This window comes from Eurypyga helias, unplaced genomic scaffold (assembly GCF_000690775.1).
Source record: "Eurypyga helias isolate BGI_N326 unplaced genomic scaffold, ASM69077v1 scaffold43499, whole genome shotgun sequence".
Taxonomy (NCBI): Eukaryota; Metazoa; Chordata; class Aves; order Eurypygiformes; family Eurypygidae; genus Eurypyga; species Eurypyga helias.
The window spans coordinates 18,118-37,366 of record NW_010272210.1 but is presented as its reverse complement, the minus strand read 5'-3'; the positions used below and the strand labels follow the sequence as shown (position 1 = coordinate 37,366).

Here is a 19,249-nt window from a genome sequence, read left to right as displayed (position 1 = left end):
AAAATCTAACCATTGCAGAAAACGGTCTTCAGCCAGGCAGTTTGCAGTGAGACTCCATTTATAAAGCCCTGCAGTACTTGGCCTGGATAATGCACTACACTGCACTTCGACAGTCCCAAATTTTATTCCTGTTCCTGCTGCTGTCCTGCTGGGATGAGTTTAGGCAAGTCACTGTCATAGTTTCACCACCTGCAAACAGCCATTCCTTCCTGGCTTCATTTGAAAAATGCTTTAAGGTCTGCTACATATACAGGACTATATAACATTCATGTGTTCTTATCCTTGGGGCAAGGAGTGCAGGGTGAAAACTGGTGGGTTGAGTCAGCCTCTTTTAACGTACCCGGGTTCCGGATCCCGCAGGCATTGCCGCATGCAGGTCGTCTCCATCGCTTTTAATGGGCCTACCTGTTTGCTCTGAAACCTCTCAAGAAATGGGGTAAAGGTAATTTATACTGTGTGTGCTGGAGACTCACTGTGATAACTTTTACTCCTTTTGTTTTCCCCACGGGCACAAGAGGCTGTTTGGCTGTTGTTGGTTTATGAGCGAGAGTCCTGAGAGCGAGACTGGCTCTTCCACACACCAGTTCAAGGTGCTGTCGTTCCTGCCTTTCCCTCTCCCCACTCACTTTCGGGATTTGTACGTTACTGAACGAACTAGAATGAGTTCAATGATGCTTACAGGCACACTTTCTCCACGAGACAACAGACATGAGAAGTTAGTGTTGTAGCAGGGGGATTGAATACCCGAGAGTTGTGTGCTGCTCAGCCGAGATGCCGTGCATTTACGGTAAAAGCACTTTAACACATTTTGGCTCTACAGGTTTTTGTCTTGGAGTTCTTAATGTCACTTTAGTGGAGAGTACTTACTGGAAATGCTTCTTTTTCAGATGCATTTTCCGTAAGCTTTTCACACTCTTAATGTGGGTTTATTAGATTTTGCAATTAATTCTCATCACTGTTGTGTTCTTCTCTTCCGTGTTTCTTTGACTTGGAGCAGGAAAGAATATTGAAAAGTGCAGTTCAATGGTGGGGGCGGGAACGGACAACAGTAAGATACAGATGGTGAGGTTTGCTTCTCCTTCCCAGTTTTCTATTCAGGAGCTCTATAAAGATGCATCACGCATCCAAAAGTTGTAGATACATACTGGGCACACAAGGTTTTGAGAGCCCTGATGCTTAAAGATGGCTAATGCAGTAGACGCTGAGCCCTGCGGGAAAGGAGATCCCTTGCCATTCCAAGAAACTCGTGCAAACCCCAAGGTGCTGTTCACGTATAACAGCTTGCAGAAATTAGAGCCTGCTTTTGTTTAAATATAGGCTCAGAGTTTATTATCTCTTCAAGCTGTAATGGTGGAATGTAAATATTTGAATTGATTTGTGAGTCATGTTGGATGTTACGTATCAGGTGGGCTAGAAGCAAAATGAATAGAAACTCATTCATATTGTGGCAGAAATTCACATGAAATTGCCTTTATTTCCTTGATTATTGCCCAAAGTCAAATAGCAAACACAAACGATGCAATATTTAAAATTGCTTTATTTCTTCAGCTGGTGTACTTTTTTGGGACCTCCTCCTTGGATTTGAATATTCTTATTTGGAACTTCTTGTTTCAAGCTTGTTTCATTATCGCTATTTCTTTAAGTGCATAATGTATGTTTGGGTGTTTTATGCAAATAATCCAACAGGACATCTGGTCTGTCATAAGGTGTTCAGTTTTTAATGAACCTGTTTTGTCTCTGTGTGCAGTGTGGTGCTGGAAGCTTCAATAACTGAAACTTTTTATTTAGAAACTAGTGCAAGAGGGCAAAAATGTCTACACCACACTGTTAGTTTTTAATGTAACTGCTTAAGTCTCATGTTTCTTTCGATGCATGATTACTGTTAGGAAATTCAACACTTCTCCGGTTAGGAGCATGGGAAGGCATTCAGTCGCTCTGAAACGGGGACCGTGTGTTCAACAGGATCTAACAGTGTAGTCAGATAAAGACGTGGGCTGATAGGGAGGGAGGTGGTTACGGTGAAATAATGGCTCCTCCTCAGGTTTGGGCTGGGGTTTTTTTGAGAAAATGAAGGAAGTGAGGAAGAACCCAGTGTCTGTGATGAGTTGATAAACCAGAAGTACGATGGAGCAAGTCTTATAGCTTTAACCTGTGACAGTTTTCCACCACAGTAAATGGTATTCCCTTGATAACAGTATCCTGGGGGAAAGAGCGCCCTGGTAACAACTGTCTTGCTAAATTTCTGGCCTGTGATCATTTAATCTGTTCTTTTTTTAAATCATTTGGCATCTCTAGATTGATAAAACTGGAAAGAAAGGCAGGTCTTGGTTTCCTTGGGCAAACGATTATTGCACTTGTTCTGTGTTTTAAGGGATAGACGTAAAAGCGTGGAGAGCACACCTCCAAACTGTACAGAGGTTCCTTCCAGATGTGAAACAGTATGGGTTCATAATATGTAGCTTTACTAGTGATTCCTTTTTTAAAATCAAACTAATGTAATCGTGACAAGCCCTGTGTTTCGAGATGGCCGGGAGAAGCACGTGCAGCTCTGGAGCAGGGCACTGGGCAGGTTTTCCTTCCCAAGCCGGTGGCATGGCGCGCTGATGCCTCTCACCGCTAACACTGCAACCTGGAACCTGCCACGGGGACTGGGGTGTTTCACCCGTTTCTGTGCTCCTGCGGATGAGTGTGTAACGACACTGACCTGAAATTTCACGCAGTGTTTGTGCCAAATGGGAACTGAATTAACCTGTTTGACATTGATACGCTGCTTTCTAATGAAGAGTAAGGGCTGCAACTCGTTTCTGAGGGTGGGCCAAAGGGCCTGTAGTAGGTGCTCTCTAGTCTGGATTACTCCGCCGTGAGTCTCTAAGCTTTCCGGTGCTGAAACACCCAATAGCTCTACTGCTGCCCGAAAAATGGGTGGGAAGGAGCTTTTTAGCTGAAGTGCTAGAAGCTTAGGTACCTACATCCAGTAGTTACTGTTTCCTTGCAGGCATCCAAACAGGACTGCTGCTCTCCTTGGCTTCAGCAACATGTCATTGCAGCCAGACCCAGGAATGAAGAAATCCTGATGCCCTGTGGTCCTGAGCTACTTCATAAGTAGTTGCTTCCCTCTCTGAGTTGCTCTTGTCAGCTTAAGTTTACATTTTCCTCCACTAATATTTGTAGAAGAGCACAGTGAAAGTTGTGAACTGAAAACTGTGGGCTCTAAACAATTGAACGGTCCATGTTTAATTACATTACCCCTGGATCTTGGAATAATATCCAAAGCCATTTGAAATAAAATCCAGACTGCCCTGTAAATAATACTTCATCTAGGCTGACCTGCAAGTCTTCTGCTGTGCCAGTATATGGCACGGCGTTTTGCAGTTGCTGCCTCGTAAGAAGAGGGTGTGACAGGTTGAGGCTGGGTGTAGTTTGAGAGATTTCCTGTGTATGGAAAATGGAAGACTCCTATCTCAACAAACTCCGAGAAGTCTGGAACTTGACTTAGTAAACTGCTGTTTCCAGGGAGAAAAAGCATGTCTTTTAAAAGTTAACCACTGGATGCATCTGGACGTTGTTGGTGAGATTGAGGCTTATGAAACTAGTCCAACTTCCTATGAATTATACATCAGGTGGGAACAATATTTACTTGGGTCTTACAGGAGATTAGTTTGACAGGCCTCATGTTCACAAGTCATTGTGCTTTGAGATTATTGGCAAATTCTGCGGAAAAGCCCGTGTTTACTGGATGTGTATGATTAGTTAATCACTGTGTATGATTAGTTACCTGTGGAATAAGATCCTTTCCTGGGTCGCAGTTAAGCCACGTAGGAAACTTGATTTGTCGTTCACTGCTGCCTTTCCCAGGTGCAAAGTCCATGCACTTTTTAAACTTCCCATATAAAATAATGCCCTGTGACCTGATGACTCCCATTGGGGTCTGAGTTTTTGTGATTATAATGATTTATGAAAATGCCTGCTCAGTGCTGACTGAACTTAGGGAAGAAAAGTCTGTTGAGGGCCTTTGACTTAAGAAGTCAGAATTGGAAATTTTTGGAGCTATAAGATTATCCTAGGAAGAACCATTGTGTTCTTATCATGGTACAGATCCCTAAGGAGGCATCTAGTGCTGGTTTCTGAGCACAAAGTGCTGGGAGAGGTGGACGTTTTCCCTGGTGTGATGTGGCTCACTTTAAGCTTTTATGGTGAATTTGTAGGTAAATTACTTGTGGCTCCATAAGTAAAATAACTTGCTAAATTTCATCAACCCCGTTTGTGGATCAGTGCAAAAACTTTGTCCAGAAGGTAGAAGAGAACTGATGTCACTGCTTCTGTAAAGCTGTGCTCTTAGATAAGACAGAAGTTGGAGATGCTGTGATAGTTTTAATACGTTGTAAAGGAAGATTACATCATGTCTGTAGTTTTTGGAAAGCAACAGGTTCATTGACTTCGTTCACAGTTTTTCGGCATGCACAGCATAGCTGTTTTGCCCCAATAGTGGGAAGCGAGTGGTTTGGTCACGGCTACTTTATAATGCGGGCTTTTGGGAAGGAAGATTGGTGGAACTGGAGCAGGGGAGGAACAAGTCTGCACAAGACAGCTGTGGCTCCATTTTTTAAACCAATTTTAAAGAAAATATTGCTAAACTACAAACCACCTAAACGCTGAAGCCTTGTTCATCGGTGCCATGCTGGCTCTGGAAGCCTTAATTCCTCCTGATTATTGATGCCTCTGTGTTAGGGATTGCTGTTCCTTCTGACTTTCTGGGGGACTGTTTCCTGTTGGCAAAATGAGCCAGCTTAGTACAGTTGAAAGCAGTTTGATAACTGGCTTCTGGGAGGGAGCACTCTCCTCTTCACGTAAGCAAGCTTGAGAGTGTAGTCATTCTTCTTGACCACGACTGTGGACACATTGAAAAGGTGTCTGTCGTCTTTAAGGTCTACAGAATGATCTGTTGCTGTGAGTGTCAGTGGGTTAAACTATTCCAAATGATGCACCAGTTTAATTTAAGAGAACTTCGCCATCTTGGGAAGGACGAAATAAATGTTTGCTGCTTGCCTGTGCTGCTCAAAATACGCAACTTGGCCCTGTATGTTGCATTCAAGTTAACGGAATAAAAAATAGGATCACGCACAACAATGTGAAGAAAAGCCACAGCTAAGTCTCAGTTTATGTGTTTTATGCGGTCTAAAGGACTTGGAAGGAATGTCAGTTGAGTGCCATTTCACTGTACTTAAGGTCTTTCCTTGGCTGCCTGTAAAAATTTTAAGGGGAACCACATGTCAGAATTGCAATATAAATCCAAATAAAATAAACGTTAAAACAAGTCAACAAAAAGGAAATAAAAGTTGTCATGAAGCAAAGTGTGTATCCCTCAAAAAGTAAGAAACACTGGGTATTTGGATGAGAGTTCAGTTGGCAGTTAAGTGTCAAGGAATTCAGATGTTACGGTTGCAACATAAAACCTATCACTGGATAAATTCTCCACGTCTTATTGTTTATGTCTTAACGTATCATAGAATCAGAGAATGGTTTGGGTTGGAAGGGACCTTAGGTATCACCTAGTTCCAGTTCCCTTACCGCAGGCAGGGACACTTGCCACAAGGCCAGGTTGCTCCTGTCGTGAAGATACAGTGCTAGAATTGACGTACGTGGGAAATCAGTTGAGCAGTCTTGGTGCAGTGGGTACTTCTTTTGGCTGATATGGTAAATCGTCTTGTTTTATACGGGCGTGTGTGTGATCTTCCTGGCAGCAGCATTCCAGTTTGAAAGGGTTTGGGCTGCTGCCAAAAACTACTTGAATGTGGAAATCACATGTGTTTTCCTTCAAGTAATCCTTAGCGGTAGCTCTTTGAGCATCATTGAAAGGCAGTGGTTTTACTTTTCCCCTCCTCCTACTGCAAAGGTTAAAAGAACCGTGGGCATGTAGGAGAGTGTATGTGATCCGGGGGTTGGAGCAGAATAGGTGGAGAGTGAGGGTTGTCTGGTTTCCAAAGCTGTTCCTCAGCTACGTTAGTTATTTCTTACGGGGTTTAGATATTGCCAAAACTTGGTTTTCTTCTGAAAGATGTAACATACGGAGAACTGAAAGTTTTAAGATTAATATTAGAGTTGTTTAGTCTTCCTTTGTCTGTACGGAAGATGTAAAAGTAAAAGCTAGGCTTATGGTAGAAGTACTTCTTAACCACAGAATTTTAAATTTGAGGCAGGTAATGGAGTGACCAAGAGGTGCAGTCTGAGATTAAGGAGTATTTAAAAAAAAAATAAAATAAACCCCAACAAAGAAAACAACATCAGAAGCCAAACGTAAACTTGCTTCAGGTCATCAGCTAATGAACTGTAGAAACCTGGAAGAAATTCCTTACTCAAACACACTTTTGCCTCGTCGGTTCTTGCTTTGTGGTATTATTTTTCTTTGAGGCATTTGGCATATCCTGTTGCATTAAGTGTCCTTGGATATCGCTGGTTTGTTATGGCATGTTAACTTCCACGTAGACTTTCAGTAGGTTGTCGTTTCTGTCATCAAGTTGCTCTCCACTCTTGTAGCCAGCTGTAATTCTTACAACTACAGCTTTTCGAACAGTTATGTGCCAACCAGAAGGCTTATGGTTCTTTTGGCATTACTGTGTTCCTCTGACTGTAAAACAAATCAGTATGTTGCTGCTTGTTCTCTAATTCCAGGAAAGCCAATATTTTCAGTGGACATTCACCCAGATGGGACCAAGTTTGCAACAGGAGGACAAGGTACGTCTGCATACTCATAGAAGGCAGAATTTTGGGCTATAATAATCTTTTGCCTTCTCAACGCTTTAATTGGTTTGACCCTTTTAAAAACACATCCCTTTACGTAAGTATCTGTTTCTCAGAGATACAAGTCATTGAAATGTATTGAAAATTGCTTTTGTTACTGCAGAAGACCGAGTTACATTTTCTGATGTACTCATTCTCCTGGACGTCATTGAGATAGTAGCTGCAATAATTGAGTTGTGGGTATACTGGCCAAATTTCTTGCTTATTTTAAGAAGAACTGAATGTGAAATTGGGCTTTTTGACCCACTAAATAGTAGAGATATTGGTACAAAAAAAAAAAACAATTATGTAAATGGACTAGCTCAAGAAATATGTGCAAACTGTTATTTGGATTACAATAGTGAATAATTTTGTGAGCTACAGTAATTGCAATTTGGGTTTTGAATGTATTTTTTTCTTTTAAAATACAATTTTAATATAAATAATTTATCCTTGTAGGTGGTATCACTATGTACAGTATGATTTTTGGACAAGGATGTATAATTTTGTTTAATTGCTGCAAGAAAAATAGAATACTTCTGAGTTGGTGTAATTATATCAGAATGGCATCTGTATTCAGATGTTTCCAAAGTTCCCACTGCAGTAATGCCTACGTTGTAGCATCTGTTCTGGAGCTGAAATTAAGTTGAAAGCATTTTTGCATGTATTTAGAAGGTGGGGCTTTTTGTTCTCTTCCAGGTCAGGATTCTGGGAAAGTTGTGATCTGGAATATGGCTCCTGTCTTGAAAGAGGAAGATGAAAAGAATGAAAATATTCCCAAAATGCTTTGTCAGATGGACAATCACTTAGGTAACAAAGACCTTTTCCCCCTCCGCCCCCCCCCCCGACTGATTTGGCAAAGCTTAAGCATACATGTTTGTAATTACAAAAATCATGCCCTGTCCAGTGGTGAGTCAATCAAGTACAGCAGAGTGGTCTCATACTTTGGCTATATGTTTTTTCAGATATTCACCAGAAAATGTTAAAATGTGGGAAAATGTTCAGAGAAACATAGATACTTCTGGAAATCTCCTTCTGAACTTTTTCAGCTGTGTCCACCATGTAATCGATGGTGCACATTCTGAGAAAATGAGGAGCTCTGAAGGAGAGGGCAGGAGAAGAAATAAGTGCAAAGCAAACATTGTATGAGGTGTATTGGTCGCAGTTCTGAATTATTCTGGATTTATTGCACATTACATTAGAACGTATAGTTACCTGAACAAGCTGTCCCTTTTCTTCAGGATACATCTTTCCTTCTTTGCCCTCTTAACCCCACCACAAGCAGTTTCCGTTGTCAGATGAATATTGATCTTTCTTCTCTTGATCTACTTCTGGTGAAGCTATTTTATGTAAGGAATAGGGATTTTTCTCAAAGTTCATTCCTCAACTGCTACTGCAAGATAAGTACCAATTAATTTATCTAAAGCAGACAGACTAACTGCTTTGAGTGGAAAAAGCACACAAATCCTAAACATCTCCTGTCAAGTTTTGCTTATCATAAACTGTCCTCAGTCCAGAACCACTTACTCTCATATTTCAACTTACAAACTTTCTCTTCTACATTTCAGCTTGTGTGAACTGTGTGCGATGGTCAAACAATGGAGTTTACTTGGCCTCAGGGGGAGATGACAAGTTGATTATGGTGTGGAAACGAGCTGCGTAAGCATATTCCTTCCTTCCCGATGTGATATTTGAAGAAGGTTACTCTGTCATGTCTCTTAGTGTTTCTTCCCTGTGCTGGCCTTTTGTAAGCTCGCTGCTTTGTGGTGTGCAACGAGCTGAAACCTGTGGCACCACCCCACAGGTATTGGCGATATGGCCTCTTCTCTCTCTTGGGCTGGAGCGTGTGTCTACGTGGGCGGTCTTCCTCCTTTTGGGGGGCTGAGGCATTTGCTTCTGTCCTTGAGGAGAGCTTCCTGATGACAGTTGAAGAGTTATCTTAAATGTGATCACTTTTTGCTATCTGTAGAAATTGTACATTTTATTGAAACTCGTTTTTAGTGACTGGAATTACTTTCTTTAAAAAATATCTTTTTTTCTTCAGTTTTCATTGCAGAAATAACTGACTATAAAATAGAAGTGTGCTGTGCAGCTGATATTCTTTAGAAGGAAAGTTTGAAGAACTTGAGGTTGTTCTGTTGATAACTGTTTCTATTTTAATTAGGTACATTGGACCTAGCACTGTGTTTGGTTCTAGTAGCAAACTTACTAATGTTGAGCAGTGGAGGTGTGTATCAATTCTCAGGAGCCATTCAGGAGGTGAGTTAAAATGCGTTGAATGAACATAATTTGCACGTATTTGGAAAAAAAAATTGGTTTTCAGTGTTACATTTTCTTGCTCCAAACGTATATATTTGGTGGCAAGTCACTAATTACTTTTAAGAGCAACTATGAAAATCTAAAAAAGTGACATTTTTATACAACTGTTGATTTTCATACAAGTAACTTGGGGCAATGTAGTAGAAAAATTCTGGCAAATAGGTAGTAGAAAAATTAGCAACTAAGAAACATATTTTGCTATTTTCTAGCTTATGAATGAATCTGAATATAGGAAGCTAAATTGTATTCTTATTTAAATAAATGTTCACACTTGCAGTGAATAATCTCCTGGTTGGCAAAAGATAAAATTTTTGTAAACCAAAGAATAGTAATGTTTATTTAGAAAAAATAACTTAAGAGCAATGCAAAATATAAATATATCAGATAATTTCAAACGCATTTTGCACCTGCTGACATGAGCTATGATTAAAATCAAGATTGAAATCACTTTGATCACTTCACATGTGTTGGAATAAAGCGAGTGCATTGCAGTAGCTGCGGTTGCTTTTTTATTCAAAACAAGATGAAGTATTTCATGTATAGGCATTAATACTTCCTGTAATCACTAACCATTGCATTCTCTGCCTTGGATAACTTTTTTTTTGTTCCCTATTGAACACTGTAAGTTGGAGAGCTTCACTCCCAGAGAGTGTTGCTGTTTTATTGTCTCGCTAGAGTGGAAGGTAATCATTTCTCAGTGATAGGAAAAAATGCTGTCGCAGAAGTTCTTTTTAAAAAAGATTTTTGGATTCTCTGATTACCATCAACGTCTTGTATGGCAACTCTTCTTTTAACAGATGTCATGGATGTAGCGTGGTCTCCTCATGATGCCTGGCTGGCATCTTGTAGTGTGGATAACACTGTTGTCATCTGGAATGCTGTCAAATTTCCAGGTGAGGATTCTTGCATTTCAGATGTGCAAGTATGTAAAGCTTTGTGACAAGCTCTTCCCTCCATAGTGTACTTTACTGATTGAAAATCCTTTTGTGGGAATGGGTTTTCTGTCTTTTGAGATGACACCCTTGTGATCTGGTGGGTCTGTCCTCCTTCCAAGTGTGGATGGCATTGAGTGGTGGATTCCACTCTGCTGTGGACAACAGCTGTGTTCAGGTTGTGCTGCTGATTTTACAGGAAGGTCATTATTACATGTATGTTTCATCTTCTCTGCAAAATCCCAAATAAACAGAACTTCAGCTTGATAATACATCTAGGAACACATATATATTTTCACTGTGGCCTTTGTACCTGCAGGACTTTCCACTCGTTTGCCTTCAGGGAGGCATTGTCTCATTTACCTCATTTTAAATGTTGCTGCTTAATAAGCAGTGTGACTTTGCATGATGGAGGGGAGGAAGGAAGGACATGGGGAGTCTCACAGTAGCGGAAGCTCTCAAGTAATTTGGTGGCCATTTTCCTTCTTCCATTGCTGCAAGTGCTGGCAATTCAGAGTCCTGAGGGGCCTCTCTTTCCCCAGGCACAGCCAGCGCACTGGAGACCTTTAGCTGGCCTGCGAGGGTCCGTGGCAGTGAGAGAGCACGTGCTTTTGTTTGGCTGCTTCTCACCATGTAACTTTCTGCAGGCTAAAACTCCCGTTGCGTGGTGCCCGGTCACTAAATTTATTTCAGGGTTGTTTCCAGTCCTGATATCAGAGTTTTTAGGCTTCCAAGCTAGCTGTGTAGCCTGCGCAGTACTCTCAGCCTCTCCTCTCACAGTCTGATAAGCCAGAGACTGAAAGTAGGTTACCAGGTCTGCCAGGCTTGTGTGTGTGTTCAGTCCCAGCTTTGGTTTAGTTCACATTTGGTGCACAAAGATGAATTTGTTGTGATTATCTTTGGGTGCGGAGGAAAGGGTGAATGTTTGACTAAAGTTCCAGTTAAACTGCTGCTTTCTGTAGCTTGAAGGTGCTATTCTGAACTGCCCGGACTCTGCTGGTCTTCCTGCTCTGATCTGTTTCTTATGAATGGTTTTGCACCCCTTATTCTGGCCAGAGTTCTCTTTACCACTTTTTTGAATACAATTCTTAGCTGAAGTACAGGTTCCAGTTTGGTTGATACGTTGTTGTTTGTACATTAAAGGAAGTTATATTTAATATGCTGTTTCAAAAAGGTCTTGTAATCTCGTCAACAGTCTGTCCTAAAGGAAGACATCAATAACTACTCTCTATTCTCAATTTTGGGTGCACAGAAATTCTTGCCACTTTGAAGGGGCATTCTGGCTTGGTGAAAGGGCTGACCTGGGATCCTGTTGGAAAATACATTGCCTCTCAGGCTGATGATCGAAGTTTGAAGGTGTGGCGGACCATGGACTGGCAGTTGGAAACCAGCATCACGAAACCCTTTGATGAGGTACTTCAGAATGTGTGACTATTCAAAGTGAACTCCTGAGAATGAATGAAAATGATAAGAACAACTCTGATTCAGTACAGACCTTAGTTAACAGTGCTCCATCAAATGAAACTATTAGATGGCAGGTTCGAAAGTTGGGGGAAAAAATAGCCACATTCTCACACAACGTGATTAAACTGAGACTCTAGTTGCCATTGGATTTTGTGGATGCCAAAGGTTTACATGGGTTATGTAAACAATTAAGTAAATTCCTGGAAATGAAAAGATTATTCCAAGGAAGTATTGGCATACTAATTACATTGTTCCTACATTCTTCCCTATGGATCTTCTATTGGCCACTATCAGAAATAAGTACTTAGGAGGGATATTTGATCTGGCGTCATAGGGCTGTTATGTGATGACTTTGATCAAGAGATCAAATTTCTGGGGACAGAAGCTGGTGCTTAGTGAGTGGAGTGTTTTGTATTCATCTTACGGTATTGTGATTAGTGCAGTTGTGCTTTGTAATAAGCTGCAAATACTGAAATTCATGTGTGAGCTGGTGTTACAGTCTCAAGTCTCATTAGCAGTTAGTATGCTGCAGCCCTCACACTAACTAGGACTGTGATGAATACTGAGTGTGTAGTATCCAGACAGGCATTTTTGTTTATTTTTAAAAAGTTTTCTTGGTTCCTTTTTCCTCTTTTGGTATTGCTTCGTAAGTTACAGTAGATACCTGTATAAGCATGGCTGAAGTGCTGAGAACCCTGTGTAATGTCATTCTTTTATATTCACACAAAATTTACTTTGTAACCATATTTTCTAAATCCAAAATGTAAGTAGTTTGTATTAATAATCCTTTGTTTGCCAAACGCTTTTAAAGCTCTAGTACGGTGTTTTGGTTTTTTTTTTGTCAGTGTGGAGGGACAACTCATGTGTTGCGTCTTAGCTGGTCACCTGATGGTCACTATCTTGTTTCTGCTCATGCCATGAATAATTCTGGACCTACTGCTCAGATCATTGAGAGAGATGGGTGGAAAACCAACATGGATTTTGTAGGGCATCGGAAGGCTGTTACAGTAGTGGTGAGTGATAGTAATTTATCCCTGAAGTAAAACTTCCAATATGTGGGTTTGGATATTTTTATGCATAAATGGGACAAGAGGTGAAAATAGTGTCAAGATTAGTAAAGCAAACGCATGGTGGTGATTAAAGCATTTCAACTTTACATGTTGGAAGCAATCAGTTTGCTCTTGTGAGAAGAGAACTGGGCATAGATGAACAGGATAAGAAGGGGGAGTACAGGAGCATGTTAAGAATGCCAAACACCAGCTTTGTTCAGTGACTTAAGTGACTTAGGTTTCTGGTGGGTTCCCGATAGCTAGTAAATGTAACATGATTTGTCATTCCTGTTAAGGCATTCCAAAAGCCTCTTAAAAAAGCATGTATGGCTTTTGTCAGTGCTGTTACAGAGTCTGGTTAGGGACTTTGTTTCTATGAAATGTTTCATTTTCACTCTTAAGTGGAAAACTTTTAAAGCAGATCTCCTACTACAATGTAATTACAGTAATAAAATTTGGGGCATTTAATTTGTTCAGAAATTCAATCCAAAAATCTTCAAGAAGAAGCAAAAGAACGGGAGCTCCACCAAGTCGAGTTGTCCCTACTGCTGTTGTGCTGTTGGTAGTAAGGATCGGTCTCTGTCTGTCTGGGTAAGTGGTGATTTTTGCTGCCTTTGAACTAATGTGGTCATTTGGATAACTTGGGGGTTTAGCACAAAGGTCACATGTACAACATTAGGTCTTGTATTTAGATTCATGGGTCTGCTTTTTTTTCCCTCTCTGTTGTACAGGATTAGCTGGGGGGAAGGAAGTGGATTGGCATTAGTTCATTTCTCTAAAGCCAAGAGCAGCTAGAAGCCAGTGGCAAGAGTATGTTGCCCTGGTAAGCAGTAGGAACTGTTAAGGGAAATAATGTGTTACCACAGTTAATAAATATAATTCAGCCCTATTTTATTCCTATGTCTTTTACTTGGTCTCCATGGGAGTGTCTTAAGACAAAGATTTTACTGTTTCTCTATGTTTAAACCACCATTAATCACTCTTAGCGTCTAGCTTTGTTAGTCTTGCTTTTATGGCAATGAGAAGAATATAGCAGGCACAGCATAGCTATTTCTGAGCATATATATCGCTCATCTTTCTGCTTTGTTCTGGCTTCTGTGTTTGCTATGGAAAGGTATGTGAAAGCAAACAAGCTTTTTAAGTATACTTCCAGGTTTTCAATATCTGGTTTGGGTTTTACTTTAAAATGTACACCAACATAGTTATTCTGGCTAAGAGAAGAGTAGGTTTTCTCATTTATAAATGCAAGACAGGTTGTTTGGCAACTGCAAAGGACAGGGAATAAATTTAACTGATTTGTAAAGCTTTGTGATGAGAACATATGCTAGAACACACCAATTGCTAAGTGCAATCTACTATTTATAGATTCCAGTGTGATATTTATCCATCAATCGCTAAATGCATAACACTAAATCTGTTGCTGGCAATGGTACCAGTGCATACCCATATCAAAGTATCACTCAGTATATTTTACTTTCTATTTATACTATGATTTCATTTAGGGTGCGTGTTGAGGTTACACTAGGTATTACAGAGATGCAAAGTTGTAGGCAGTCTTTGCCCTGAAGAGCGTAATAGATATGTGTACATCACAGACCTATGGAAACAAAAGAAATAACTGCTGGAGTTGACTACTACACTACCTCTGAACCTATGAAATCCTAGACCACGCTGACTTTTGCTTCGTTTCAGTTGTACTATATACTACAGATATCAAGTCCATTGGTTTAACATTAAAGAACTTAGAATGTCTGATTTGTAACAGGTTACCGGGAATTTTCATATTCAGTTCTTTATTTCTGAGCTAATTTATAAGTGTAGAAGAATCCTCTTTAATTGTGAGTCGAATTCCCTTTGCTCTTGGTAGGCTTCACTTACTTAGTCAAGTAGTTTGAGTGAGGACATGGAAACCTAATCTGTTTTCTGTCTTCATCTTGTGCTGGCAGTTTGCAACGTCCTTATCTCAGTAAAGCTTAGAATAGAAGCTGTCTTTAGCATCTCCGGAATCACTTTTTGAGTGGTAGTGTGTTCTGTGACTGCGACATGAAGTCAAAGTTGGTTGAGAAATTCAGTCTGTGGTTCAGAACAGAGGGGAGGGTTGAATGTCGGCTGTTCTTCTCCAAAGCTGTTCTGTGCCAGCAGCGGAGTGGGTAACTAGGTGCTACAGACGCACCACCAGACAGCTGTCTGCTGGCCAGATCTTGTTTGGTGAACGTTGCTAGGCTCTGGGGGAGTGTTAATGTGGTTATATCTGTGGTAGCATAGAACTTCTGAATTTCTGAGTGTGTTTTCTTCTGTTCTAAGCTGACATGTCTGAAACGACCTTTAGTTGTCATACATGAGCTGTTTGACAAGTCTATCATGGACATCTCCTGGTAAGTTCTTTTCTGCTGTTCGTTACAAAAGCCAAAGTGCTGCTAGAAACTTTAGGTATATACCTTAAGCAGAAATTCCATAAAACAGTACAGATTGTAGCTGTTGGAACACAAGTAGCCAGTTCCGGAATGTTTTGGTTCTGCTGCAACTTCGTTGGTAGTAACATTAGCAATTAGCATGTGGTCGCTTGAGGTTGTGTAACAATAAAAACTAATGTATTTAGAACATGATGCAGTAAAATACCTGTGAAATGAGTTCCTACTTATTATGATTCTCTGAAATATTTTTTTATAGAACACGTATTTTATAATATGATGTGGTGGACTTGGTGAGTTTTATGTGCATTACATCCACGAGAAGTTATTGCACTGTACAGTTATGACAAATTCAGATGAACCTTCTTGGCCAATCTCTCCTCATGCCTAAGGACACAATATACCAAAACATAAAGTCTGGTTGTTTTTAATGTTTTATACATACACTCACTCATTCATACACGCACACATGAACTACTCGCTCATTTGAATTGCCTGAATAATTTTCATGTATAAAAAAAAGTAAATGCAATAGATTCTGTTTTTAGTAAAAATGTGGTTATACCATGTTGTTGCAGCACTATGTGAAGGGTGTAAATTGCTCTGTGTTGAAGAGTCACAGAAGTTGATGTAGCAAGTCTCAGAGAAGGGGTAATGGACCTACTACATCCAACCATACCCCCTTCATCAACCACAGGACGTAGCAGGACAGCCAAGTGCTGAACTGTCTAAAGATGGCAGGACAGGTCTAGTCATTTGTGTGGGGTTGGACAACCCAATTTGCCAGCAGTCTACTGTCCCAAATCTTGATTTCCTCCTTCTGCAGTTAGTGGTACTCTCTCCTCCCCTGCTTTCTTCCTAAGGCCTGGTCACAAAAACGCAGAAGTTAATAATTCTTTATTCATTGCAAGACGTGAATAATAAGGGAGAAATAGCCATGAGACCACTCAGTAAATGGTATTAAAAAAATACTCAGCACTTTTGGATTAGGTCACTTATAGAATGAAGGGTTCTGTACAGGAAAAGACTGGGTTTTTTTTCATGATAGGCACACAGCTGATTACATAGGTTGTCTTAATTCTAGCACTTACTAACCTTTAAAGTTCTACCTTAGTAACTGTAACAGTCTTGGTGGTTTTATGCTGTAAATTTTAAAGCTTACAATTGTCTAACTTCCTGGTTTGTGTGCGCCATGGATTTTGCCATGAAGCTCAGTGAAGCATGAGAAAAAGTTTTCCGAACGAAAACATTTTTCTTTCATTAATAGATTAAGGCTAAAAAGCCAATAAGTGGAGTACTTCATGAGAAGTGCTGCTGTTGTTGTAGTACAATAGCTCTGAATGGTTTTGTTTTCCTGTAGTGTTTTTTATTTCTCTGTCTGCAATTTGCACATTTTTTCATGGCATAAAGTCATTGAGAATAATAGCTGGTTAACATTTTGCAATTTCTGAGGAAATGGTTTTGTGGGATATTTGAGAGACAAAGGATCATCAAGAAGCTTATTTTTATATCCTGTTCATAAATTTAAATGTATGGCTAAAACATCAGTAATACAGAATGTTCCCAGAAACATGCTCCGTTCTGAAAATAGACCAAGTAAATTAGAGAAATTTGATTATATTTTTGTAACTGTCTCATTTCTGTTTTAGAGTTTTAGACTTGGATCCATCATCATAATATATGAACATGGTTATGTTTTCATGGAACAGTTGCTTGGATCCAGAGGTCAATAGGAGCTCAGCAGTTTTGTCTGCTAAGCAAGCAGAAAACTCTCCAGAAGATTTTATCATTTTCTAACTTGCAATAGTATCAGTTAATCTAGTTACACAGTGCTGAGGCTGTCAGGCACCAGCCACCATGAAAAAAGACGTTTACAAACACCTATAGCCATGGTGCATGTAATATATTTTTAAGCTTTGCTGGACTTATTTGGACAGGACTTCAGAGTTCTGCCTGCTTCCCTTTCCTCTGCTGTTCTCTGTAACAAGTCATCTGTAAACCACTATGTCACTGTCTTTCTGAGCTCAATAATTGGAAGTTACTGGCTTAGCAGTCAAAACTCATCAAATACTATTTTTTACAAATGTGCAATAACAGGTTATATAGGGAAGGTTATCATTCCATTAAGAACAGAATATATAGGTTCTCCTCTCTCTCTTCTACCAAGAAAACCTTTTGAGACCTCCAGAAAAGGGTTATAATATATCCACACATACAAGAACACATGCAGTTTGCTTAAAAACCCAAATAATGAACAATAACAAAATCAAACGTAAGGTCTTGCCTAGCACAGGGATTTTTGGACTGCTCAGATGCACATCTGGCTCTCTTTTTATTGCTGTCATGTCAGATAATGATGATAGAGAAGAGGCATTTACCCAGCATATAGAACTTCTCTGAAGAGTGTCATCCCTTCTGCCTGTCTTGTTTATTTGGACTGTAAGCTCTCTATAGGAATGGACTATCTGTTACTTGTTTCCCGTGCACGATGAAGCTTCATCTTCCATGGGCCCCAAACAGCAGTTTATTGGGCCTTAAGCCATCAATACACTTCTTTTGTCTGCTGAAGACCCCTTTCTTCACCCAGTTCTATTAGCAAAAATTTTGTACCTCTTTTGAAACAAATACATTTATAATTTTCTCTCATTCTTCATTGTGATCACTATTCCGTTTTAGCCCTACAGAAAGGTTTTCATGGTGCTGATCTTGCCATGGGAGGTGCATTGTTGTAATGCCACCTTCCTGCGTGCAGATTCCAGAGGAATATTGGCAGACAGACTACTGCTCTCCAACACCCTGTCTCCTTGCTGTCCCACTTCCTTGGTTTCATCTGTGATAATATATGTCCCGCTAAGATTTTTGAGCAGTTTATTGTATTGCCCCTTCATGTCAATGAAGGAGATTGAAAACAAAGATTGGACCTTTATTTCCTTCAGGACCCTTAATGGACTTGGTATCCTGGTGTGTTCCATGGATGGATCAGTGGCATTTTTGGACTTTTCCCAGGATGAACTTGGAGATCCCCTCAGTGAGGAAGAGAAGGTACAGTAAGCACTTGAAGAATCTGTGATCATATCTAAGGGATATATTGATTCAATTAAAGTATTGGACTATTTATAGAAGTATGTAGTGACTGATTTCCATATTACAGAAAAATGTTCTTGTCTACTTTACAAGTCATTAAAAAAGAGTAGTCGAGAAAGGAATTTGTGATATTATTTCCTATTCTGGAAAGACAGTCTATTTGGAAAACATCTACTTGCTTACACATTATTATACATTTGAAGAAATTATTTGGCTAAGGAAGCAAGGAGTGGGTGCTTCAAAACACTTTAAAATTACTCTTTGACTTGCATATATGCAAGTCTTTTTAAAACTGATGGCTGTTGGCTGTTTTTTCCTCTCATTGCTATTAGCAACTAAAGCTTTGAATTCCAGTTATTCTATGTATTGATTTGGTGTTAGCTGAAAATATAAAGGAAAGAAAAATATCTGTAGTGTATAAATGATGGAGGCCATTTGCATTTTATGGATACCGTGAGATTTGTGTGATTCCATTGCACCATAATTAGCGATGTCATGCTAGCAGTTGCAGTCTTTTTGTGTGATACATTTTTAACGCCCGCAGAGCAACATTCATCAGTCCACCTATGGTAAAAGCCTGGCTATAATGACTGAAGCTCAGTTGTCTACCACCATTATTGAGAATCCAGAGATGCTCAAGTATCAACAGAGACAGCAGCAGCAGCAGGTGGAGCAGAAGAATGCGTCAATTAGGGAAGCATCTGGGACTGCGTCAGCAGCGCCCAAAGTGGCAAGCATGGTTAATGGGGAGAGTTTGGAGGACATTAGAAAGGTAGGTGTTCTTGGATAGTCGCTTTACAGTGTCAAGTAGGCTGATAAATAATCAAAGTGCTTATGATAAAACCAATTTCTGCTTCCTTATTCGTGTTGAATGGCACCTTTCAACCCATGAATGGTTCAGTTGGCATTACTGGGACTTGCTGAAAAGTTAAAATAAATAAGCAGAAATAAGACCATTTGGAAAAAGGCTTGTGGATATTTGTGACGTGTGCTAGATTCTTCATGTGTAGTAAGGAAACCAAAGGTTTTCTTTCATAACAGTCAAACCGTAGAACTGTGCATTGGTTTCTCAGTGAAGGAGGTGAAAGCATTATTTAATTCTCTCCTAAACATAGAACACAACTTTTAATCAAGGGTTCAATGCGCACGGATGAGAATGTTTCAGGCTTGACTGTCTGATGTGGGGAGAATCAGAATTCGATTGTATTTCGTA

The 19,249-nt window shown here is 40.0% G+C and overlaps 1 protein-coding gene across 1 annotated transcript in view; it reads left to right on the top strand.

Moving 5' to 3' along the window:
• The first annotated feature begins 771 nt into the window (after nt 1-771).
• LOC104503152 (protein HIRA) overlaps nt 772-19,249 on the top strand; it is a 33,749-nt gene continuing 15,271 nt past the window's right edge. The window contains exons 1-12 of the mRNA XM_010159066.1: nt 772-787; nt 6,670-6,732; nt 7,477-7,587; nt 8,346-8,436; nt 8,942-9,036; nt 9,894-9,989; nt 11,281-11,441; nt 12,338-12,505; nt 13,019-13,132; nt 14,846-14,916; nt 17,889-17,994; nt 18,581-18,808. Of these exons, the coding sequence (XP_010157368.1) occupies nt 772-787; nt 6,670-6,732; nt 7,477-7,587; nt 8,346-8,436; nt 8,942-9,036; nt 9,894-9,989; nt 11,281-11,441; nt 12,338-12,505; nt 13,019-13,132; nt 14,846-14,916; nt 17,889-17,994; nt 18,581-18,808 (1,320 nt within the window). The remainder of the gene's footprint in view (nt 788-6,669; nt 6,733-7,476; nt 7,588-8,345; nt 8,437-8,941; nt 9,037-9,893; nt 9,990-11,280; nt 11,442-12,337; nt 12,506-13,018; nt 13,133-14,845; nt 14,917-17,888; nt 17,995-18,580; nt 18,809-19,249) is intronic.